Here is a 26,516-nt window from a genome sequence, read left to right on the forward strand (position 1 = left end):
GCGTGATCCCGGCGTTCCGGGATCGAGCCCCGCATCGGGCTCCTCCGCTGGGAGCCTGCTTCTTCCTCTCCCACTCCCCCTGCTTGTGTTCCCTCTCTCGCTGGTTGTCTCTATCTCTGTCAAGTAAATAAGTAAAATCTTTAAAAAAATAAAAAAAAATAAAAAAGGTTCTTGGTGGCAAGGGCGGGGGGGATAGCTTAGGAAAAAATAAGGTTTTAAAGGTTTTACAGACACCTTGTGACTGAGATATATGCTAAGAGCAACCCCAGAGCCAGAACTTCCTGCAACTCCAGACGGTCTCCAACCCAAGGCTGCGGTGCTAGGACTGTCCTTGTCTGGAGACAGCTTCACGTTCAAATCGGGGCCGCGGGAGCCATGAGCCATGAGCCATTTCTCCTGGCTCTCTCCTGGTGCTCCAGGCTCACACTGTCCCAGCCAGGTGTCCCTGAACTGACAGCCGAGACTGTGCACGCAGCTGTGGGGCAGGGTCTGAGCTGGGGGAGGGGTCTGGGGACAGGCCTTCCATGGAAATCCATGACGGGGAGGAGGCCATGAGAAAAATAAATGGCCCCAAGGGGTCCCACATGGACATTCACTTCCCAGCCACAGGTCTTGCCACTAGGGTAACAGCCTGTCCTCCTAGCCATGTAGCTAGAATGAATGATCTGAGAACCAGCGAGAGCAGAATGACGGTGCCACATCCATGTTTTACGCACAGCCCTCTCAGGATAACCCTACAAACCTTGTCCCCATATTCGATAGGCCATCCTGAGGGCATTTACCCTCCCCACCTAACATCCTCTCTAACTTTATTGTCTATAGTAAGCATTCTGCCAACGGTATTTAGTATTTTTCAAAATAGCAAGTGATGCTGTAGTACTAAATATGCCTTTTCAAAGTTCAATTACCAAGCCTAAAAATCCTGCTATGTGGCTGGCCCCCGCCTTGAGAACCGGGCTACAGCAGAGGCCTGGAGGGGACGGGGTCCCAGCCACATGCCTCATCAGCAGAGTAATCTAGGGTTTCTATGACTACTCCCTGATGCTATGGTTCTCAACTGGGGGCAATCTGGCCCCCGGGGGGACATTTGGCAACATCTGGAGACATCTATAGTTTCACAGCTAAGGGAAGGATTGCACAGGACAGTCCCCCACCACAAAGAATGATCTGGCCCCAAAATGTCAAGAGTGCCGAAGTGGGGAAATGCTGCCCTAACCTTAAAATGGAAATGCGAGTACCTAGGACAAGGACTGGAGTACGGACTTCATCAAATAAAGATACGTGACGGTACCCGGGTGTGCCCAGCACACACGGCGCTCCAGGTAGTCGAGGTCCTTCCTCTCCAAGCCTCAGGCTCCCCATCTGTGCAATGGGCGCCCCCAGCCCCCAGTTTCTTGGCTGCTGTGCTAAGCCCTCTGGTTTCAACAGGCCCAATTTCCACGAAACCTGCATAATTTGCAACGGACACAATTTCTGTTTATGGAAAACCGCCAGAACCTTCACATCATTTGGGCTGCGGTATGAAGCTATAAAATCACCCACTGATTCAGAAGCCTTAAGCCATGAGAAATTAGGTATTTCTAGAAGTAACCTTTAAGGTATGTTATTCTTTGCCTTATTACTGAATCCCAGAAAGGGCCTGGTTACCTCTTAGAGGTTTGAATTTCCAATCTATTATAGTAATACCAGCAATCTGTTATTTCTAGGCTACCGCGGAAAGGTTAGAATGAAAATTGGATTTGGGTGGTTATGTCCATTCAGAGCGCAGGCGGAGGACTCAACAGTGGAAGCCGGCCGGGGCCTGGAAGGAGCAGTTATCAAGGGAAATGACTGGTGATAACTTTATTGATTAAAGCAGCTTGAAAAATTTAAGATTTACCACAGCCTGCCACTGCGGCAGCAAGATCGCTCCTCATAGGCATTTTTCATTAAAAATAAAGAAGCAGGAACGGAGAATTATTACCCTGTGCGTAAGACACAGTTCATTTGAAATGGCCTTATTTTGAAATACTGCCTTAAAATGTCTACACATCCTGAGGCTCCAAACAACATTAACGAACATTTTAGAAAACCAGCGGGGTGAGAGTGTTAACAACATGCAGTTGCCACTCAACTGTCTGTCAGGGGAGAGACAGAAATGACATGTGAGGGTGGAAGGGAGAATGATAATGTGAGAGGTGAGTAAGATTCAGATTTGCCGCGTGTGCTCAGAGCCGCCAGAGAAAACAATCCCTCAGCTACCCAGGGCCTCCGACGCTCGCAATCAACTGCTGAAGGGACCTCAACCTCATCACACAGAGATTCACGAGGAATCCCCAAGCCGAAGCCCACCCCCGCCCGACCCCGCAGCCCCAGCACCCGTCAGATGAGATGCCCAGATTAACCTGCCTCCCATATGGGCCTCAGCTGCTCTCGGAGGTGCGGGGAGGGCAGTTTCTCCTTTCGAATGTGAAAGATAATGTCATGATGTATAATTCTAAACACTGGGACTTGTTTTTAAGATTTTATTTATTCATTTGAGAGAGACAGCACAGAGGGAGAATGAGAGGGACTCCCCACCAAGTAGGGAGCCCAAGGCAGGCCTGGATCCTAAGACCCTGAAATCACGACCAGAGCCAAAGGCAGATGCTTTAACCAACTGAGCCACCCAGGTGCCCCCTAAATACTGATTTTTATTTTATTTTTTTAAAGATTTTACTTATTTATTTGAGAAAGAGAGAACACAAGCAGGGGGAGCAGCAGAGGGAGAGGGAGAAGCAGGCTTCCCGCTGAGGAGGGAGCCCCATGTGGGGCTCGATCCCAGGACCCTGGGATCATGACCTGAGCTGAAGGCAGATGCTTTAACCAAATGAACCACCCAGGTGCCCCCTAAATACTGGTTTTTAAACTCACATTATATTAGCTTTTCTCCTACTCTGTAACAAATTATCTTAAGAATTTTATTCTCTCTTAAATTTATCCTATGAGTAGAATATAAATATATACAGGGGTGCCTGGATGGCTCAGTCGGTTGGTGTCCAAAACTCTTGGTTTTGGCTCAGGTCATGATCTCAGGGTCGTTGGATGGAGCCCCAAATTGGGCTCCATGGTCAGCGTAGTGTCTGCTTGAGAGTCTCTCTCTCCCTCTCCCTCTGCCCCTCCTCCTGATGGCACGAGCTCACTCTCTCTGTAAATAAATAAAATCTTTTAAAAATAAATACATATATATATATATATACACACATAGTTCTTTATATTTAAGAAATGAAAAGGTAAGCCATAATATTTATAAAAAGGGCTCCAATGAGATGAGTAGAAAGAGAAAGAAAAGGACAGAAGTTCTACTTCCTTGACTATAGCTTGTTTTGTGGATTTGATTTTGGAGCCAAGTAAATATTTTACGTAACTATAAAAAAATGTAAATGTTGAAAACCAATTCCTTAAAAATTACAAGTAAAGTGAATTCAAAGAGGGTCCTGTTGGCACCATACCATCCAGAGAGGAACTAGTCCTTGTGGCCTAAAATACAGTATTTTGGCTGTAAATCTCTAGAGGGTGGTGCTCTATACAAAAAAAAAAAAAGAAATCCTAAACAGTAAGGGTCATGCGTCCTATCAGATTCAGTGATCAGTCAGGACAGTGACGCTGTGATGGCCGTCCAGTCCACTGGGTCACCAACCACAATCGTGTCCCAGGCTCCGGGGCACTGCTAGCCCTGGGCAGCACCAAACTGTTCTTATTTGGTTTCTTTCACATAGTGTCTGAGATTCAAGACTCTTGTGTGTACTATGGACGAAAACAAACGACTGATTCTGCTGGTATCCTTGAGAGCCAAGATGTCTGACGTGGAAAAAGGAAATACAGATAGAAGACTGATGAGGTCAAGGAGAAATCCACAGGCCTGATGCATCAGAGGCTTCAGTATGAACTCCAGGTGCAGTTCATGCTTAAAGACAGATACTTTTCTGAGCCTGTTGACTAAAAAGGCTCAGAAAAAGGGTGCCTGGGTAGTTCAGTTGGTTAAGCATCTGCTTAAGTCATGATCCCAGGATCCCGGGATCCTGGGATCGAGACAGACCCAAGTCGGGCTCCCAGCTGGGCAGGGAGTCTGCTTCTCCCTCTCCCTCTGCCCCTCCCCCCACAAATGCTCCCTCCTCAAATAAATAAATAAATAATCTTAAATAAAAAATAAATAAATAAAAAGGCTTAGAAATGATCAACCCAATAGCAACAAGAACCATTAACGCTCCCATTATGATTTCTAAACACCATTTTCCACTAAAGGTAAGCATGGCTCCTTGGAAGAAGGTGAATCCCAGGCCTGCGGCAGGGAATGTGCAGGGCAGGTGTGGAACATCCTGTCATAACAGGGAATAAAGTACCTCAAAGACTATTGGGGTTAGGTCAGAAGGACCTAGAGGCCAACTTAAGGGGGTCCCACTGGTCAAAGATGAAATACTTTCAACATGAATAAGATGATGACTGCCGAGGACTGAAGCACATCAAATCTGTTTAAATCTATCAATTTCCAGTGATATATGTAGCTTTAAATCTCCTTTGTTACCTTGGGAGGACACTAGAGAATCAACTCATTATTGTAAAAACTAATGAACAATGAGAAAGAAACAGGCATTTATCTGGAGCTCCCTATGTGAACTGTACCCCAGAGTAACAAACAGCTGGTGAGAAGTTTTCCTATGCAGAAGTAATCCAGAGTGGGAAATGAAGAAGGAATGATAGAATTGAAATATTTCCATTCTACAGTCCTTGAAGAATTAAAGGAGTTGGCACCAATCATGAATAGCAGCTAATAACACAAAAGGAGAAAACTGGACATTCTCCGCCTGCTGATAGAGGACACACCACCACCTAGAAAGTAGTCGTCAAAAAACTGAACCAGATTCTGACCAAACTTCTAGATCTAACGATCGATATTCAGAGAACAGAGGACAGAAGAGCATGTGAAAGTATACCAGAGGTGCAATCAACAAAATCCAGACCATGGGAAATTCCATAGGACAAACCACCCAGTTACCCCTTCATAAAGTTGCAAGGAAAAACAAAAGGGAGATGGGGGGCTGGGAAGGGGATCAGTAGATTAAAAAACACTTGAGAATCTCACTGACCAATCACAATGCAAGAGCCTTGTCCGGCTCTGATTCAAACAAACTGTAAGCAACATAAAACAATTTTAAGACCATCAAGGAAATGTGAACGATGATTGGATATTTGGTGATATTACAGAATTATTGTTGGTATTATTTAGACCTGGCAATGGCACTATCCATGATTTTAAAAAGAATTCCTATCTTTTAGGGACACAGAAATAGTTACAGGTGAAATAATACGATTTCTGGGATACGATTCAAAATAATTTAGGGGAGGAGAACGGATGGAGTATAGATTAAACAAGTGGCTACCGATCTTGAAGATTAATTAGTGGCCAAATACGGGACAATCTGAGCAACAAAATTAAGAACAATAGGAATGGACTGTAACTTAGGGAGTAAAACAAATAATCCTTGAGTCCAGGTTGGAATAAACAAGTCAATGGGGAAAAAAAGGAAAGCTCTTACTTAGAGTAAATTCGAGCTAATAAATATAGAAGGAATGATAGAAATACAAATTCATCGTGCGGCAAACACCCCGTAACAACTGCTTCAGGTAAGAATGATCAAAGGTTGCAAACGTGAAGAGGGGAAAAGAATGATGGGAGAGAGGGTATTTATACAGTCACCATGCTTTCCCACAAGATACTTATTAGTTAAATGGGACAAGTAGTAATTCCACAGTGTGGAGGACCCTGGCACAGACCACCTCCGAGGCTGATCAGAGTGAACCTCGGCAACGACGGGGCGACATGCCCTCATGCGCCTCTGGAAGGAATGCGCCAAGAGGGCACAGCACTGTTTCTGGGACATTTCTGCCAAAAATGCATAACCTAACATTAAATTAAATCACGAGGAGACATGAGGAAAAAAACCAAACTGAGGGATAGTCTACAAAATAACCAGCCAGTATTCTTCAAAAATGCCACCGTCCTTAGAGACGAGAAAGACTGAGGAGCTGGCCCAGAAGGAAGGACCCTGGGGGACGCCACTGCTACAAGCAACGGGTCCCAAACAAAGACGCTGGTGGGCTGGCTGATGACGTCTGATTTTATCACTGTTCTATGACTGTTATGTAAGATGTTAGCATCTGGGGAAGCTGGTTTAAGGGCATATGGAAATTCCTTGTGCTAATTTTGCAACTTTCATAAGTGTGAAATTCCTTCAAAATGAACGGTTAAAAATAAGTTTTTTCTAAGTGGTTGCTGGTTGATCGTTAGCGAAGCTCGGTGATGGGTACCTCGGTTCATTACACTACTCTCTCTATCTGCACGGGTACGTGAAATGTTCCACGATAAAAAGTTAAACTGAGAAGTTTCGGAGACAAAACAACCCCACGGAAGGTACAGACCCTGTTTGGATTTGATTCAAACAAATCAACATGAAAGAACATTCTGAGATAACCAGGGAAATTTAAATACGATTATTCGATAATACTAAGGAATCACTGTTGATTTTGTAGGTAGATTTTTTCCCACTATGATTAAAAAAACACAAAATTTAACAATGTTAGCATTTAAAGCGTACAAATCAGTGGCATTAAGTACATTTACAATGACCACCACCCCTGTCCAGTTCCAGACATTTCTACCACCCCAAAGGAAGACTGTCCCCATCAGCGGCCAGTCCCCGCCCCCCTCCCCCAGCCCCAGCAACCACTAATCTGTTTTCTCTCTCTGATTTGCCTGTTCGGGACATTTCATATAAACGCCCTATAACATGTAAAATGTGGCCTTTTGTGTCTGGCTTCCTTCACTTCCCATAATGTTTTCCAGGTTCATCCACACTGTAGCATTTATCAGCGTTTCGTTCTTTTTATAGCTGAAATATTCCATTGTGTGCACAGACCACATTTCGTTGATCTGTGGATGTGCTGATGACGTTTGCATTGTTTCTGCCTTTTGGCTATTGTGAACAGCGCTGCTATGAATATTCATGTATAAGTTTTTGTTTGAACACCTGTTTTCAATCGTTCTGGTTGCGGTTGTAGGAGTGGAATTGCTGGGTCATATGGCGCTTCTGTTTACCTCATCCAGAAGCTGTTTTCCAGAGTGGCTGCTCCATTTCACATTTTGGCCAGTGTCCCCATGGGAGGGTTCCAATTTCTCCACATCCTCAATGCTGGTCATCTTCCATTGTTTTTGTTTTTAAAATTATTATGGATAGAGGCGCCTCGGTGGCTCAGTCAATTAAGCGTCTGCATTGGGCTCAGGTCATGATCCCGGGGTTCTGCGATCGAGCCCCACATTGGGCTCCCTGCTCAGTGAGAAGCCTGCTTCTCCCTCTCCCACTCCCCCACCCCCATTTCTGTTTCCTTTCTCGCTGTCTCTCTGTCAAATAAATAAAATCTTTAAAAAAAAAATACAACTACAAAAAAAAGTTAAAAAAAAAAAAGGAAAAAGAAGAGAATGTGGCAAAATCTTCTGTTAACTCTGAGTGAAGGATATATGAGGAGAATCACTCTGAAATATGCCACAATAAAAAAGGAAATTCTGCCCTAGGAAACAAAGTCATGAAAACCCAGGGTCGTTATGCCTGTGGTCTTCGTTCACTCAAAACACAAGCCTCTCCTCTTCTACGAGGCTCACAAGGCATTTCCTGGGTTCTTCCCGGGGACCCCAGACACCCTGTGCCCTCTGACATTCACAGATATCAAGGAGGCTTGGGGGCAGAGGTTCTAGACTTCTGGGGCAGTGGGCCAGCCTTCTCCATGCATCATGGGAGACCAGTGCTCTAGACTGGAACACATGTGGGAAATTCAGGTCCAACAAGAAGGGAGCACCACAGTAATCTTGGGGGTACATGCCTCACCGCAGGATGCTGACACTGTCCCCAGTGTCATGTCCAAAACAGACATCAGGGCAGCCTCGGCCAGCTGCATACACGTGCACACTGTCTTTTCAACAATGCTCTCAGAAAACCACCTGCTGCTGGGGACCAACTCCACACCACCTGGGAAGTGGGGGGCACTGTGGACACCAAAATCATAACTGCTTTTTTTTTTTTTTTTAAGATGTATGCTGGGAAGGCCGTCTGTGTCAAAAACAGTCATCATGTGAGTGCGGCAAGATGCATGATGTTATTCTTACATATTCTTTGAATCTTGCTACATACTGTCTTTTCAATGAACTTTTTTTTTTTAATGGAAATGTGCCCTCTTGTTTTATCATTACTAATGTAAGCATTTGATATCAAAGAGATGAAGGTAATTTTACAAACTCAGAATGTTCGCAAGGACATAAAATTCCCATTTTATCACGATTTTCTGCCACACTGGCTCAAATGCGCTTGTCTACACAAGCAGCCTGCCCAGCCCCTTCGGAGTTATTTCAGTCAGCCTCAACATGTGACTCTGCCCAATACTCCTGAGTCTAGAATAAACATATTAAATTTTAATTATTAACTTTTCGCTGGATGGGGTAAGAAAGTCATCAGGTGATGGGACAGTCATCAGGTAGGACTGTTAACTTCCAACAAGAAACTGGGTTGAAATGTTTTTTCTGATACAGTAGTTACAAATTAGAATTTTCGAAAAACAAGGGCAGAACAAAAGTACTGAAAGAAACTTCTGCAGCTTAGGCCTCCCATAGCCCTAAACTTCTGAGAGCAGCAAGACAGACCACCTTTCCTGCAAATTAAGTGGGTCCAGGATTTCTATGTAGTTGAGCTTTCAGAGATATACATTCAAGATGTATCATTAATCTATACACTATCTCAGCTCTGCTTGTCTTTTTCTTCTTTTAAGATTTTATTTATTTATTTGACGAGAGAGAGAGAGAGAGAGACGGAGGGAGAACAAGCAGGGGGAGCAGCAGGCAGAGGCAGAGGGAAAAGCAGGCGCCCGTGGCTCTGGCTGTCTTAATTCTGCCTGCACAGTTAGACAGCCATCCAAGTCCAAAGGTGGAGGAGGAACACACACACAGGTATGGTCATGGGCAGGGACCGACTGGAAAAGCACAGGCTGGCTGGGCTGGTGCAGCCTCGTGTAAGCTTTTCTTCCACGGAGGCAGAACCGAACAGTCCTGCTAAAGAGACCGGCGGAATAAGGACAGTCAATGTAGGAAGAGGCAGAAACACTCTTCTCCCCCACATCTTACCTGCCACTCTGACTCTTTAAAAGGTAAGTGGTATTAAGAAAATTCAGTTGTGGGGGCACCTGGGTGGCTCAGTCGGTTAAATGTCTGCCTTCAGCTCAGGTCATGATCCCGGGGTCCTGGGATCAAGCCCCACGGCAGGCTCCCTGCTCAGTGGGGAGTCTGCTTCTCCCTCTCCCTCTGCCCTTCCCCCCTGCTCACGCTGCACACTCTCTCACCCTGTCTCCCTTTCTTAAATAAATAAGATCTTAAAAAAAAAAAAAGAAAGAAAGAAAGAAAATGCAGTCGTGTGTGTTGCCGTCTTCCATGACGCTTTAGATCTGCTCCGGGTTCTTCTTGCTTCGGATGCTGCCGTGTCGTCCTCGCCGCCCACGGTACCGTATGAAGAATCCCGTCAATAATGGCACAGGCTCTTCCCGACTCTTCATTCATCAATTCATTGGTCAAGGCTTCCTATCTGCGCGGCTGCTCGGAGGGCGAGCACACCAGGACTCGAGCGGTGCCTGGTGGAAGGCGCTGGGCGGGTCCCCTGTCCTCTTGCTCTTGGCCACTGACCACCACGACCCGGACGCGTGAAGGCACCTCTGGACCACCTGGGCGGCGGCGTGTACCCCGCAGCACTGAGGTGAGCACGGTCTGGAAGCCCACGGTCCTTGTCCAGCCCCCGACGCCTCCACAGGCTGCCCGAGCCCTCCAGCCCCTGCTCCGGGCCACCCCCGACAGAGCGGCTTCCACACACACACTCCCGTGAGAGGCCACCCTACCTCGTGGGCTTCTACCCCCATCTCCTTCAGGGCCGACTGGAAATACTCAGGAGAAGGTTTCCCCACCACTTCGGCTTCGATTCCACAGGCATACTGGGAAAAAAGAAAAGGACACAGCACGGAGGAAGATGAAGCAACAGGTGACTACCGCTCCGAAGGCCTCTCTCTGGGGAATCAAGGAAAGAGTGTCCCAAGTGTGCACCCATGGGCCAGCGGCCTCCAAGAGGCAGGACACTTGGGCTGAGAGACATATCTCAGAGGCCAGAGCATCAGGATGCTGAGGGCACCCCCCCTCCCCCTCCCACCCGCCATCTGCTCAAAAACCTGAGGAGAACAGGAGGTGGGCCACCCCCCACCCCGGCTGGTGCTCTCATTTGCATACTTGCTTCTCCCCTGCCCCCAACGCTGTCAAAGGCCCTCCAGGGGAAAAGGTCCAGGGCTCTATCTGGCAGTCTGCCCAGCCCTCCCACCTGAGTACAGGTAGGCAGGAGCCAATATAGCAGCGAGGAGGGCAGGTCAGCTGACCCGGGGCGGCTGAGCAGGCCCAGGTCAGAGCGGGCACTGGGGAGCCCCAGCAGAGCCTCGCCCTGGAAACTGGAGGAGGGAGTCGGGAGGCTGTCCCATTAGGACACATCAAGCTCAAGGTGTTGCAGATGACCAGTGTCAGGAATGAGGCAGGTGGCCCGCACAGAGACGGAAGCCGAGAGTCTGAGAGGAGGCCAGCCGGGTCCACGGCAGGCGGACTGGGCTGTGGGGAGAAGCAGGAGGGACAGGAGAGCAGAGCAACGACCAGGGTGACTGAGGAGCCACACTCTGGAGCAGAGGGGGCGCTCAGCTTGAAGCCCCGAACAGGAAGACCTACTTTGGAAGCAGAAGAGGGGATTCAGACATGGAGTCCATCCCCTTCCCCAGAAAGACCAGAAACATCCCAGACGGCCCTGAGATCTGAAGAAGGCTCAGACAGACTCGGCAAGTACCTCAAGAGCCTTCATGTAGGCACCAACGTCCAGCATCAGGCCCGAGGTCTCCTTGTAGTAGCGTCTACAAAAGAGCAGGAGGGACAAGGTGAGCTGGGCCCGGGAGCTGTGCCAAGAGAAACCATCCTGTCCTGGTTCCGCCAGCTCAGGAGAGCAGAACCATGGGCGAGGGTCAGTCCAGATGCTACGCTGGGAATGACCGACGGAGGTCAGCACAACAGAGCCCAGCGGTGGGTCACGGTGCCCGGGCAGGTGGGACGGTGGGCCAGCGGCTCTCAGTGCCAATGGCCCCCTGCTGCCAGCCTTATGGGGACCTTAGGGGCAGATGGATCCAGTCACCAACAGAGAAAGACAAGTGGCCTGTGTTCTGGGAAAGGGCAGAAGGTCCACAGAGCATGTGGTGAACCCCTAACTGCTAATAATTAACCCCTAATTGCTGCCTAAAGAAGAAAACTCCATTAGTTCCACGGCACCCCGCAGCATCTCCGATTAGCCAGAGGTCGAGGTGCCAGGTTTCAGGGGCGCCAGATGCTTCTACGAGAAGACTATTTCTTCCCTGTCTCACTGGAGACCGACACAGCTCTGCTCTCGGGAGTGTGCCTTTCTGAGGATAGTTCATGACTCTTGTCTTGGGAGCCCTGTGCTGGCCCTGGCCTCCACCATCTGGCCCACGCCGGGCCACACACAGACCCCTCGGGGCACGTGGTGGACTGAGCCCAGTTCCCTCAGAGCAAAGCCATTCGACTATAAAGAGAGACAAAGGTAGTTTAATCTGTGCCACTCAAACGTCAGGGTTAACGGGAGCCCGGGACTGTTAAAAACCCCTCACATCGAGGGCCCTCTCCTTCCCATGCCCTTTGAGTTGGAGAGACATTGAACCAGGCTTATGCAGAGACCCAAAGGAAAGACGAGTGACGTACGCTGACTCCAGGGTGCCAATTCGAGCTCTACATCTTTTTAACTGTGGGACTCTGGGCTGCTGAAGCCCTCTGGGCCTCAGTTTCTTAATGTGTAAAATGAGGGGCAGGGACCCCAGTGCCCACCTCATGGATTGTTGTGAGGCTCAAACAAAATAGTGCATGCAAAGTTCTTAACATGACCCCTCGCATGCACACATTACTCAAAAAATATGAGAGAATATTATTATTCTGTTTACCCCGACCGGGCTACAGGCAGTACGCTATAAGCTGGGCCAGAGAGGGTGAACACAAGTCCTTCCCGTCTGTGGGGGTTGCAACCCCTTCTGTGCCTACAGAAGTGTTAGAACTGAGCCTCCCAGGAGCTGCCGCAGGGCTGTTCCCCTTCCTCCAGCTCTGCGCGCCCAGGAGTCCTGCCTGTTCCTCTCGGCCCCACCTAAGGCCCTGACGGCTGCAGGAGCTTGATCGCCGCCCCACACTCACCCAGCTCCATGGAGGCCGGCCTGCAAGGCTTTAGCCGCACCCCTGGCTTTGGGAAGGCTGGTCCCTGGCCATTTACTCCTGTCAGGTGCATTTGGAGTCCATGTGATGAAGCTGGGGCGGGGTGGGGGGGGGGGGTGTCCTGGCATGACAGGACTGGTTGGTCTCGAGGTGAACCCCAGGTTTCTCTGTCAGGGGCTACCCAAGGGGCAGCCGGGATGCTGCACCCCCTTCAGGAAGATGCCTGGTAGCCAAAGAGAACTGCTCCCGCTTACAGCACTGAGGGCCTAAAAATGCTCCCCCTTTTAAAGGGTAACCCCAAAACACGGCTTTAGAGGTCCTTAATTGCATTTGTCTTAAATCCAAAATCCAGACATGCATTCTGCACTGAGAAAGCCTCACCAAAGTGTCTCCTTCTATTTCCCCATTTCTATAATAAAGCACTTTCCCTAGCTAGGTCCCAAGTTTTAAGGAATGGCGAAGTCAAGTCAGGTTTGTTTGGCCTAAAGGAAGAGGGAGACACTGGGTGCTGGGTCCTGCACTCAGTGGCACCACAGCTGGGGTCCATAATTCAGTTCCCCAGACACTCAGGCCCATAGCCCAGACCCAGGCTGTCCCCCGGGGACTCCCGATCTAGTGGGGAAGCAGACCAGTCCACAGGTCTGGGCACAGGCAATGGCCAGGGGACCCCCATACTCTGTGCGCTCTGCTTTAGGAGGGCTGAATGTGCTGGGGGCAGGGAGACTGAGAGCATCCCCGGGACATATCAGAGCTGAGACCTGAAGCTAAAGGGAGGGGAACAGAACTGTCCAGCCCCAGGGACCCTCTCAGAATCAACCAGCAGCACCCTGCTGAGGACCCCGTGGGCCAGACGACGCTCCAGGCCCAGGCTTCCACTGTGTCCTCTCGCCCTCGGTGTGATGACTGCTGTGGAAGGGAAGAAGGGAGCAGTGGGAGCCCAGAAGGGGCAGAAGGGGGACCAGGGAAGGCCTCCCTGAGGAAGGGACATGTCAAGGTGAGCCAGGAACAAAGGACAGTGGTGAGGACAGAATGCAGCCAGCACACGAGAGGCTGACCCAGAAGCCAAAGGACAAATGAAAAACAATGCCACCTTGTTGCAACAGGCAGAGCTCTGTTAAGAGCTGCGGATTCTGGGGGCCTCTGGCCAGTGCCCTAGGCTGGCTGGAGGAGGCAGGAGCTGGGTGTACCTCCCTTCGAAAAACCTCCCGAGGACACCTCCACGGCACAACTCCTGCCCGGCCCATACTCCCCAGAGTCTTTCTTCCCAAGTGAAAGGAACCTGGACTTTCTGAAGTTTAAATTTAGTCCCAATGGAAGGAAAAGCCTGAGCATGCAGCTTAAAACACACAAGCAAAACCTCGTCGTTGTTACACTTATGTTTAGAGCCTAGAGAAAAAACTGACTTCCATAAATCAAAATTAGAAACCTTACCATTTCTTTTTTAACTGAATCTGGATTTGTTTTTATAGTGTCCAGAATTTTTCTTCATTCCTTACTCCTTCAGGAAAACAAAAAGGCACCTTGAAAGCCATCTGTTAGCTGAAAACATTTTTAGAGACACGGGAAATACAAGTACCTAAGTTAATTTTTTCTAAATATAAAGTCCCAGGTTATTCCCGAAACCTAAGAGATTTGATATATCATCTTCTGTTACTGGCATCACGAAAGCAAAAGCAGGCCTGGCTGGAGCCTGAGTGTTCCGGCCACAAAGAAGAAACTGGGGATGCTGGAGAGACAGGAAAGAGCTGGGCAGAAGCAGTGAGATAGATTTTATGCTTTATTCTTCTGCCCTTCCGATTATTCAGCAAGGCCTCCCTTCAAAATGACCACTTGACCTTTCCCACAAGAGCCATTAACCTTCCATAGTCTGTCGCGTAAACAGCTTAATTTTCTGACGGCGGCATGACAGAAGAGATTACAAAGGCAATTCCCACTCTCGGTCCAAACAGATGCCAAATGTAAATCACTCCACTTCCAGGAGGAGGGCATTCTGCCCCAGTGCTTCCGCCACCCTGCCTCCTCGGGGGCACCGCGCGGCCCCGTATCGGCGGAGGACGGCCCCTTGCCAACCACGACCCCCACTCGGACGGGACAGCAGCTCTTCACGGGTGCCTGGGCTGTTCCGAGAAGCTTGTGACCTAGGCCCAAAAGCTCTCAGTTCCTGTCCCTCGTTTCTGAGCGCCCAACCCACAGCCCAAGTCAGAAGCCCCATAAGTCTGAGGCACCCCAATCGCTTATTTGCAAAACCAACCCTTGCCTACTCTTGAATTTACTGCAGAATGACGAAGCTAAAAAGCAACAGATCCCATTTCTTTTTCGACAACATATCTACTTTGACTACTATCCATAATCCAGAATAATAACGTTAAACAATTAAGGACAATTTTAAAGAAAAAAGTTTTAACATAAATGAGTTATGACAGAACTTCTTAATTATGCTGTTCTCTAGTGAGGGGCTGGGGATCTCAGGGATGCCTGAAGGACCAGGCCTGGAACATAAGTGAGTTAACCAGGCCAGGTTCCATGGTTTGCAGGGCTCTGAACTGCAGAAGGTTGTAAGGTCAGAAAAGGACTAGGACGGTGAATTTTATGTGTCAGCCTGACTGGGCCAAGGTGCCAGATATTTGGTCAACCATTACTCTGGGTGTTTCTGTGAAGGCGCTTCTTGGGTGAGATTAACATTTAAATCAGTGGTCTGTAAGTAAACAGATTGCCCTCCACTGTGGCGGGCCTCATCTAATCAGTCGAAGACATGAACAGAACCATGTGACCACCCCAAGCAAGAAGGAATCTCCTAGCAGAAAGCCTTTGGACTTGGACCACAGGTCTTCACGGGGGCTCCAGCCCGCCAGCCTGCCCTGCAGATTTTGGACTCACCCAGCCTCTGTTGGTTCTATTTCTGTGACGAATCCTGATGAATATAGGACACATTTTATTTGCATGATAACACACTAGAATATTTTTAGTTCCTAAAAGAAATATATCCTCTCTTTCCTGAAATCTTTTTTTTTTAAGATTTTATTTATTTATTTGACAGAGAGAGAGAGACAGCGAGAGAGGGAACACAAGCAGGGGGAGTGGGAGAGAGAGAAGCAGGCTCCCCGCTGAGCAGGGAGCCTGATGTGGGGCTCGATCCCATGACCCTGGGATCATGACCTGAGCTGAAGGCAGACGCTTAATGACTGAGCCACCCAGGTGCCCCGAAAGCTCTTTTGTTTGCCTATTTTAATAGAGACATAGCCATGAAGAAATACTATGAGAAAAACAAACAACAGTACAAGATAAGTGACAGCAGACTCTGAGCTTGGTGAGGGGACCGCAGACGTGGTGGGGTCTGTGGTCAGCTGGAATTAATGGAGGCAGTAGCCTCAGCTAAGCTTCTGTGTGTGGTGGAACATGAGGCCTTGAACTATCAGATTTTCTGATTTTTACAAAGAATCCAGAAATCTGTATATTTTATATAAAATCTCCCAGTTTTTAAACATGGGCCCCCCCCCACAAAATTTAAGATCTTGTGTGGGCCAAACATCTGCTCTCAAATGTAGTCTGGAGGTGACAAGATTCATTGGCCAGAGACCCCGGCTTATTCACCTCCTTAGGCCTCGATAAGCCCACCCCCAAAACAGCGAAGCTGCTGCCTACAGCTCACAGGGTTGTGCTGGGAATTCAACAAAACGGAGTTCATAAAGTGCTCAGCAATGGCAGGTGGCCAAACAAAAGGTCCCCCCCTTGACTACTCCAATAGCCGGCCCCGTCCGGCGGGCACAGGGCGGGAGTTCCCAGTCGGCAGAAGCACCCACGCTGGGAAGGCCTTCCCCAGAGATGGCCCCCAAATCCCTGCCGGGCACAAAAAGCTGGGGCAGGGCTCCAGAGTGTCCCCGCCACTTTAAGAGCCCATGACTCAAATCCCAGCGCCGGTTCTGGTGATGACAGAGTAGGTCTGCACAGCTTTCTGGAAAGCGACTTGGCAAGGCACATCGAGAGCCCCGGATACGCACATCGTCCTAAATGCACGAAGGTGCTTATCGCGGCCTTACTTTGGTAGAAGATCAGAAACAAACACGTCTCTCAGCAGACTTCAGTTTAAGAAACTACCGGATAGGGGGGCCTGGGTGGCTCAGTCGTTAAGCGTCTGCCTTTGGCTCAGGGTGTGATCCCGGAGTTCTGGGATCGAGCCCCACGTCAGGCTCTTCCACTGGGAGCCTGCTTCTTCCTCTCCCACTCCCCCTGCTTGTGTTCCCTCTCTCGCTGGCTGTCTCACTCTCTGTCAAATAAATAAATAAAATCTTTAAAAAAAAAAAAAAAAAAGAAACTACCGGATAGCCTGTAAAAAAGATACAAGAAAACCATGCCCCAGAGACATTTATTTCTTGAGTGGAAAGTTGTTCACAAAGTATTATCTGGCGAACAACAAAAACCGGGTGACAAAACAAGGTCAGGTTTGATACTGAGGCTCCAAGTACGTCCCTTTGTAAGGATTTCTTCGCACCAGAAACCACTTGGAAGGAAAGACACGAATATGTTGACTGCTATTTTCCTGCACAGTGGAATGGAAATACCTTCTGTTTTCTTCCTTTTGCTCATCTGTATTCTCTAATTTTCCTTCCATGAACATGTGCTGTCTTGGTGGTAAAAGTTGAGAAAAATAACCAGCATGGTTGGTTTGGGTTTTTTTTTTTAAAGAAAGAGACAGTGAAGACTGTGCTACGGGCTCAGACAAAAATGCTGATAACAAAATCAGGACTTTACAGAGACTGTGCTCTGCGGCCAGAGATGTGCAGCCCGGCCCAGAGCATTCCTCCAGGCCCTCGAGCCTTCTCTTCACTACTTGGGTGTTCCCTGGAGACAATCTTTCAGGGCCTTGTGCTGTACCCTGTGCAAACACACCCAACCTTGGGACAGTGAGCACCTGCGCTCTGAGACCTCGATGGGGCCTCCGTCCGCAGCGACACTCCCCGGCTCCAGCCTCTCCCAGCCTCTCCTAGCCCAGCGCCCACACCGAAGCCTGACCAGCCAGCTCCCCCGAAGTCAGGGGATTCTCATTTCCTCACAAATTATTAAAAGAAAGGAAGGAAGAAACGTGGGAAAAAAAGCAGGGAGGGAAAAAGAAGGCCTGTGCCCACCCCACTCCCACTTCTCTGCACTGTGTACTGATTCTGTAAGCCAGAGACCTACAGAACATCATCCAAAGCAGCAGGAAACACTCTTCCGGAAGCTGACTTACCCTTTTCCCAGAGAGATGAGCACAGGCTTTTCCAGCTCCATGAGCACCCGGAAGGCTTTATTCATGTTTTGGTAAGAAAAGCCTTCTCCGGCATCTGCAATGACCACACAGTTGGGGTTGGATGTGTCGATCTGACCAAATTCTGAACGGACTCCTGGAAAGAGAAAGAGGGATAGAGCTCTGGGGACGCATGGTCTACGTCCCATCTCCTACCAAGGACACCTTCTGTCTGCCACGTGGGCCCTGCCCCTTTCTCAGACTTGCTTCCAGATCCTTCCAGCTGAATGGGAGGCGGGCGTGGAAAGGGTCTTACTCCCATTTTACGGATGAAGGAATTCCACTCCCCACAGTTAGGTCTGTCAGGAGAAAGATGGGCCCGCCCCTGGGGCTCCCACCCCAACACTGGCATTACCCTAGGGGCTACTCAGTTCAATCCCCCAGGCAGGAACCCACAGCTCTGCAATGAGAAGGGACATTTGACTGGAAGACACAGATTCCCAGACGTAGGGTGAAATGAAGGTGCTGGCAACCTTTATAAGGTTGGTACCGCTGGACCCAAGCTGTAAAGACCATCGAACATTCCAGCCCAACCCCATGGAAGACAGAAGAACCGGGACATACACACATGCTGAAAAGAAGGAGCAGCGGCTCTTCCCCGCTGGCCCTGCTCACCCATCCCCTTAGCAAAGCCTCTTCTTCCTTTGCCTTTTCTGCCCTCCCCTATTTTAGTTTATTTTTAAGATTTTATTTATTTATTTGTCAGTGAGAGAGAGAGAACAAGCAGGGGGAGTGTCAGACAGAGGGAGAAGCAGGCTTCCTGCTGAGCAAGGAGCCCAATGCGGGACTCAATCCCAGGACCCTGGGATCATGACCAGAGCCGGAGGCAGACGCTTCACCGACTGAGCCACCCAGGTGTCCCTGCCCTTTCCAATTTTCAAATAAAATCAGGAACATTGCAAGGATAAACTGAAGGCCTTATGCCTTCAGCTCCTAGGACAAAGCATATTCTCACCTATCTTGGTATTCGATGTTGACCGTGCTGGATTAAAAAATGGAAGTAACCGCATGATATCACTTCCTACCTTCCAGAACAGCAGGAATTAAAAAGACAGACCCCGCCAAGTGCTGCTGGTGGGGAAGCAGAGCGGCTGCTAGAGCTGGCCGGCACGAGAAAGGATACAGCCCTCTGGGGAAAGGCAAGCGGATTCTGATAAAACTGAATAGCCACCTACCCTCTGACCCAGCAATTTCACTCCTACGTATTTACCCACAAGAACTGCACAGAAACATTCATAGCAGATTTCTTCCCTAATAGCCTAAAGTCAGAAACAGCCAGGTGTCCGTCAACAGGGGAAGGGACAAAGCGTGGTATGTTCACTTAATGGAACAGCACTCTGCAACAAAACAGAAAAAAACCTATTGACACCTGCCACCATATGGATATGTCTTAGCGACAGCATGCTAGGGCTACTCAGACCCTGCAGATTCCAAAGAAAGGCGGTCCTCGGGGCGCCTGGGTGGCTCAGTTGGTGAAGTGTCTGCCTTGGGTTCAGGTCATGAGCTCAGGGTCCTGGGATGGAGCCCCGGGTCCAGCTCTGTGCTCAGTGGGGAGTCCGCTTCTCCCTCTCCCTCTGCCCCTCCCCCTGCTCATGTGCGCTCTCTCTCTCAAATAAATAAAATCTTAAAAAAAAAAAAAAGTGTTTTTGTCTGCATGAGGCCCTGGGGGGCAGGAGACTGAGTAGACAGGGTCAGTCCACAGGCACTGTGTGCCTACCTGACTCTTACTCAAAACCCTAGACACAAGGCTCCAATGAGCTTCTCTGGGGGACGACACGTTACAGGTACCATCACAAATCTCGGCTGGGGGAATTAAGTGCATCTCAGGGCAACTCCATGGGCGAGGGCCGCTGGAAGGTCACGCCTGGATTGTCCCAGAGTTCACCCACGCCTCTCCTCCCTTTGCTGAGCTGAATCTGTGCTCTTTCACTGCGATAAACTATAACTGAGTCTGACAGCTTTTCTGGGCCCTGCGAGTCCTTCCAGCAAATCGTCAAGCCTGAGGGTGGTCTGGAGAGACCCCTGACACAATTAGATGCTGCATGATTCTATTTCTACAAAAATTAAATGAGGCAAACTTACTCATGATGAAACAAATCAAAACAGTGGGTGCCTCCAAGGGGGTCGGGGATGGGGACTGACCGGGCAGCACGTGAGGGAACTTTCAGGGTGCCGGTAAAGTTCTAGATCGGGATCATGATGTGTGCATCTGTCAAAACTCAGCAGAAGTACACCTGCGATGTTTGCACTTCACTGTACGTAAATGTTACATCAAAAGAAAAAAAGTAAACAGATATTGAACTCTAGCTAATGATGTGCTGAAATGTTTTGGGGATGTGTACCAATGTCTGCTACTTACCTTATGACGCATCAAAAAGGTAAGATAAAGGGGCGCCTGGCTGGTGTAGTTGGTTAAACATCTGACTCTTGATCTCAGGGTCCGGGGATCAAGCCCCGCATCAGGCTCCATGCTGAGTCTGCTTAGAGTCCCTCTCTCCCTCTCCTCCACCCACCACCACACAAGCACTCTCTCTCTCCCAAATAAATAAATCTTTTTTTTTTTAAGGATTTTATTTATTTATTTGACAGAGATAGAGACAGCCAGCGAGAGAGGGAACACAAGCAGGGGGAGTGGGAGAGGAAGCAGCGGGCCCATAGCGGAGGAGCCCGATGTGGGGCTTGATCCCATAACGCCGGGATCACGCCCTGAGCCGAAGGCAGACGCTTAACCACTGTGCCACCCAGGCGCCCCTCAAATAAATAAATCTTATAAAGATTTCTTATAAAGAAAAACAGATAAGATGAAAAGATGGACAGGGGATGGGAAGACATAATAATGAAGAAATATAGTAAAATGTCCCTGGTAAAATAAAGGTGATGAGCATACCAATATTCCAAGTAGAATTACTTCAGCTTTGCTGTATGTTTGAAAATGTCATAATAAAATATTGCGGGGGGGGGTAGAATTCATCAACAATAAAACTTGGAAAAAGATTCCAAGTCTGAAAACAGGCATGTTTACGGAAAAAAGAGGCACGAGTGTAGCCGAGCAGGGCATCTGGCTTCCCCTCCAGGCTGCTCCAGCTCTAATACTGATTAATGCCCCCTTCAAGGCAAACACTGAATTCCCCTCCCCTTCCCAGCTCATTCCACCCGCAATCCTCCCTTTGCCCCAGGGGTGGGGATTTTCTTTCTTAAGTTTTTCTCTTTCTTTGAGGACCTGTTCTAAAGACACTGGCAGAAATCCCAGATCACAGAGGAAGGATTTTGAGAGAGAGGATTTCTAAAGGCTGGGCATATTGCCCTCAACTGGCACTGGAGCTGTGGATTTGACACTCGGGCCTTTCAGGGAGGCAGGAAAGTACGCTCGCTTCTGCCAGTGGTTTGTAAATAAAAATACCAAGTGCAGGGGAAGAAAGAGGGCTCAGTGCAACGACAGGGAAGTGTCCTGAATTCTGAAACACTGCTTATGTTTCTTTTTAAATATTCAGAAAGCACCAGATAATACTGCTCCTTCCACTTCTTTGCAGAAAAACTCCCCACGGAGGGTCAAAAGGGCTCTATCCTTGCATTCGGACGAAGATCAGGACATAACCTTGTGCCATTTGCCAGAGAGCAGGGCTGGTTTTCACAAATAGAGTTCAAGTTCAGGGGTGGGGCGGGGGCAGGGGAAGTTGGGGGGGGGTGGGGGTGGCAGACAGAAACCTACAGACTTCAATCTAGCCCCTCATCCTCCTTCCCTCCCCCGCCCCCTGCCCCACAAACCCTGGAAGCTAGAATTTTGCCCCTGTGACAATTCCCTGCCCCCTTCATCCATTCTAGATCAAAGAAATCAGGCTCAGGGGTTTCCTCTGCAAAAACCGTTTCATCTAGAATCTGCATCTAAGGATCCTCTGGTACTCCACCAGGGATGGAAGGGGCCTGGTCCCCAGCAGGGAGCCCACGAGGTTTCCGCCCCACAGACAGGCCCATGAGCACCAGCGGCAGGAGCCAAGGGCTCGTGTCCTCCCCAGTTCTGGCCCAGGTGAGAGGGACGCCCTCCCTCAGCCCCCACCTGGAAAGGAGACACCTTTGCCCCCACCAAGCCCAGGGCCCAGCAGGCTTACCATCATGGACAAGCAGGTGTGGCCGCAAGCCTCTCTCCTTCAAGATCAGGGAGGTAGCTGGGGCCGGGGCGGTCACCTCGCCCTCGGAGATGTCGAAGCCCTGCCTCCGGAGCAGCCCCACCAGTTCTTGCCGGGACTTCTGCGACTCGTTGGTGCAGAACCTCACCTTCAGCCGTGACTGCTTCAGTCTGGAAGTGGGAACACGACAGGCAGAGGGTGCTGTCAGCACTCGCAGCGTAGGGCTCTAGGGAGGAAGCTGGAGTCACTTCCCAGGGCAATCAGGACCACCGGTGTGGACCAGACCACTGTGGCTCCCCAAGGTCAACCTCGGCTGACCCCGGGTCTGGCAGGAGTTGCTGAGGTTCCAGGGAACCCCGACCCTAACCCACAACGCTCCTTTCCATCCTCACAGAGCCTGTCGCCGGGACATGTCTCTATCCCCACTCTCTCTGCCTGGGATACCCCCCCCTTCACCTGAGACGTCCACACCCTTCACCTGGGACACATTTCCTTCACTCCTTCTACCCAGGACACGTCTCCGCTCCCTCCACCTGGGACACATCTCTGTTCCCTCTCTTGGGACATGTCCCTACTCCCTCTACCTGGGACACACATCCACTCCTTCTCCTTGGGCCACGGTGCCTCTCTACACGTGCCAATTCTCCCACCTCCCGAGACCCACCAGACATCTCCCTGCCACCACTCCATCCCACTCGGCCTGGCTAGAGGTCACCGTGAATGTCCGCAGCAATTTCTCTGGACCCTTCCACCATGATCAGCACTTCCGCCGTGCATGTGAGCTACGTGTGCCTAACTCCGGATCCCTATTTTCCCTGAAGTGCAAAGGCCGAGGGACCAAGCTGAGGTGTGTCTTCTCATTGCTGTCGCTGAAGAAAAGTTTGCCAGACGGTCCTCAGGTACACGGACGATCCCGGGATGGACGGACAGGACCCAGGGAGCCCCTGCAAGCCCAGCGCTAACCTAACAGGACTGTGAGATGCTGTTACAGGCCAGCCGCACCCACATTTCTTCTCTCCTGAGCTCCCAGGTCACCTCCTGCATCCCGGCTGTGCTCGGGCAGGTTCTCGGAATAGAGAGCCACGAGGTAGATGCCTAAAGAGGTCCCAAATGCGATAACATCCAACCCTCCCACAAACAGTTACTGAGCACCTACTAAGTGCCTGGCTGGAGGCCAGTGCACAGAACTCTAACCTTGACCATAGACAGGCTCCCGGCTGGAGCCACAGGCCAGGGGGTGGAAGGGAAACTTCACAAAGGAAGAGGCATTTGTGACTGCGAACAGGGAGGGGCTCTGAAGGACTAGAACGGGATGAAGAGACAGATGGGGGCCAGGAGGCGAAGAAACAGCACCCAGCAGAGGGAAGAGAGGACTCAAGCTACACAGGAAAGGGGGCTGCACGGCTGAGCCCATGAGCAAGGGGTCGAGCATGATGGCCAATGTCCCTGCAGGCCCGGGCCCGAATACACAGCCCTCCCTGGACAAGCCGTGGCCAGTGCAAGACGACAGTCCTACTCGGCATCTGCACAGAGCCGCCGCATGGGGTCACAGGAAAGACACCAGCCTACACGTCAGGAGGCCTGGGAAACCCTCCAAAAATTAACCGAGTGCACTCATCGTCACCCGGCACTGCTTATAAACAGGTCTCTAACACATCCATGTCAGTCGTCTCCAAACGCGCAGGAGAAAGCTTTACTTTTCAGCCATCCTTCCAAGTTTCACATTTTTTATAATATAAATACTACATTTGATCCAGTATTAAGTGCATAATTTAACACTTAGTATTTATCAATAACTATACACGTACAGGAGATACGTGCTCCAACTCGTGCCCATGTGCAGAGGTAACACACAGAGCAGACCCAGTTACTCACAACGATGGACCTGAATCAACCTCCTTTTGGGCAAATAAGTGAGACCCCACTAAAAATGCAACTGTCTCAACCCTAGCAGTAACATCCTTTTTCTATCCTGCTTTGTGAGTGAGGACGTTGTGCCTCAGAAAGGTCAAGTACTTTCTGTTCCTCTTCCTGGATCTGAGACACTAGGGACGTGGGCTAATGCCTACTTGACCCCAACACGGATCCTAGGACTGATCTGGAGTCGGGAACAGGAAGCACATCCGCCGCAGCTCCCCTGCAAAGCCAAAGGCGGGAAACGTCTCATCCCAGGATGGGGTCTCAGAAAAGACTTCCCAGGAGAGCCAGGCCCAACTTGAATCTTGCAGAGCAGACAAGATAGCCAGGGAAGGGTGGGCGGGGCAGAGAGAGGAGCGGGTGTGGTGCAGGCCCTGCCCTCTGAGGCCCCAGTCAGGTTCAGGATCATCGAGCAGCCTTGGGTATATGGAAGCTGAGCCAGAAAATAGGCTGGGAAGGAGGGTCACTGAGCGGGTCGGGTCGGGATGGCTCAGGCAATCTGCTCCATCCTGGGGTCGAGGAAGCTCCAAATGCAATGCTCCTTAGAGATAACAGAACTGGGAAAAGGTGGCAGGTCTATCCAATGTCCCCCTCTCCACCCTGTGTGATGCTGCCTTTATCCTACCTCTAGCTGTATTTTTCTTTCGTTATAACACTAACCAATATCTCCAATCACCCGACTTCTATCTTTATTGTCGCTCTCCCAGACCTATGTGCTCCATGAGATCAGCAATGACATCTGGTCCACTCTCCTCAGCATCCCTGCTTCACACGGGGCTGGTATACGGCAGGCAGGCTCCCATTTGCTGAATGACTGAGTGATGGAAAATCCAAATGACAGCCGGTGAGAGGGACCCTTCCTTAGAACCACACCGACCAAACCTACTGCCACCCCTAAGGGTGTCCCGAGCCTGCAGCCCCCTCACTAGCCCCGTCGGAAACAGGCAGGTGTTCCCACGTTAATAGGAGCCTCCTGACCCTCCAAGCACTGGAGCTGACAGGTGCCACTTGAAAAGAAATCTGTAGATCGACCAACGACAGTGAACACACACCTCGAGGCTAACCATGTCTTCATCAACAGCCCAGGCGGTTCAGTCCTTTCTTAATATTTGTCTTTCCTAATCAGAGGGTTATGAATGATCAATTACGCTTAGTGGTTAATTGCCCTTCATAAAGACAGCTTTTGTATTTTTAAATTAGGCAGTTAATATATTGTAACTAATAGCATCACCTTGTGCATTACGGACAGATCTTCATTGATTGGCGCCTGGGATGTGCGATTCGCACCCAAGTTAATGGAGCAGTTGAGCAAAGAAGTGCAGGGGTGTCGGGGGACTAATTATTGCTAATGAATTATGATGTGACCTTCTCAGAACAGTGAGCAATCGGTGTGACAGTGAGATGACAGTGTCTCACATCTGTTATTCAGAATGCGACTTCAGACGCCGATGACAAATGAGTAAATAACACAACTCACTTCGGGACACTTCAGCCACGGGTCTCCTTTGAAACACCCCCCAAAGTTCATAAAATATGTGCTTTAAAATCAAAGTACTAGTTTTAGGATCAAATCAGTCCCTGAAAAAAATCTAGTGCAAAATGTTTGGGAAATCTCCTCCCTGTGGGTCTGTTCATCCGGGCCCCTCCCCACCAATGGAACCCCCTTTCTGACCATTTGGGACAAGTCCCAGGGTCCTCTCTCTGTTTCTCATAATCACTGAAAATAAGAAAAGCGTGGGTTATTAACAGAGTAAAGCATGAATACGACGTTACATTGAGCCCTGCCTCGGGCTCAGGATCTGTGATCGGATTTGGTCCAGAACCTCATGTTTTAGTCCCCGCATATGTCCCTGGGCCGGGTGCCTGGTGTGCAGGCAGCACTGGGTATGAGCCGAGAGACCAGAACCACGGTCCCCATTCTAGAGATGACAAAGCGGAGGCTCTGAAGGGCAGAGAGCAATAAAGTCACGCAGCTTGTAAGCAGGAGAGCCCACAGGCCCGACCCCTCAGGCACAGCTACGTGGTGGCGTGTGCAGGCCTGCATGATTCCAGTAAGGGGAGCACCGTGCCCCCCTGCAAGACCCAGCAGCCCAGGTGTGTGCGGGGGGCACACGTGAGTGTGCATGGGGAGACAGTGTGAGGTGAGGGGTGGGCACTGAAGGGAAGGCCCTGAATGGCCACTGCTGTGGACGGAGCTGTGTCCCCCCATGTGGAAGCAGATCCCTGTGTTGAAGCCCTTAAGGAGATAACAAGGGCTGAGTGAGGTCATAAGGGTGGGGCTGGGAGAGGATAGGATTAGTGTCCTCAGAAGACACACCAGAGATCTCTTTCTGCTGCGCAAAGGAGAGGCCACGTGAGGACAGTAGCCCCCTAGAAACCAGGAAGAGAACTTGCACCAGAAACGGACCCTGCTGGCAGCAGATCTGGGCTCCCCAATAAACGTCTGCTGTTGAGGCCCCCAGCGTGTGGTTTTCTGCGCTGCAGTCCAAACAGATGAGACAGCCAAAGAACCAAAGGCTCAGCATCTCCTGGTGGGTCTGCCACCCGAGGTCACAGATTGGGCCTCAGGGGGCCGGCACCACAAGGCTTCAGAAAGTGAGCAAAGCCCCAGCCCACCATGGCCTCGGGACTTCAGCACAGCCTGCCAGCGCCTTCCCAGGAAAGCAAACATACAGGATTTCAGCGTCCGGCTGGGCCCAGCTCCAGGCTAGGCTGTGTTATCCCCACTCCCCCCACCCCGCCCCAAAACCCAAGAACGCCTGGAACAGGTGTCCTCCTGCAGGGCCCTGGCATCCCAGAACGGGGCTCTGACCAGACGGCCCCTCTGAGGCCCCGGCCACCACCTCAGCCTGCT

At 50.1% G+C, this 26,516-nt stretch overlaps 1 protein-coding gene across 4 annotated transcripts in view; it reads right to left on the minus strand.

Annotated features, from left to right (window-relative positions):
- LHPP (phospholysine phosphohistidine inorganic pyrophosphate phosphatase) overlaps nt 1–26,516 on the minus strand; it is a 129,069-nt gene that overhangs the window by 89,599 nt on the left and 12,954 nt on the right. For all 4 annotated transcript variants that reach the window (XR_015724698.1, XM_045772633.2, XM_045772632.2 and 1 more), the window contains exons 2-5: nt 21,728–21,915; nt 17,565–17,718; nt 10,923–10,986; nt 9,946–10,038 (exon numbers count right to left, since the gene is read on the minus strand). Coding sequence is in view for 3 of the 4 variants with exons in the window: in XM_045772633.2 (XP_045628589.1) it covers nt 9,946–10,038; nt 10,923–10,986; nt 17,565–17,718; nt 21,728–21,915 (499 nt within the window). In the remaining variant the exon portion in view is untranslated. The remainder of the gene's footprint in view (nt 1–9,945; nt 10,039–10,922; nt 10,987–17,564; nt 17,719–21,727; nt 21,916–26,516) is intronic.

Source organism: Ursus americanus, chromosome 6 (genome assembly GCF_024610735.1).
Source record: "Ursus americanus isolate L20-20 chromosome 6, mUrsAme1.1.p, whole genome shotgun sequence".
In the NCBI taxonomy this organism is placed as follows: domain Eukaryota; kingdom Metazoa; phylum Chordata; class Mammalia; order Carnivora; family Ursidae; genus Ursus; species Ursus americanus.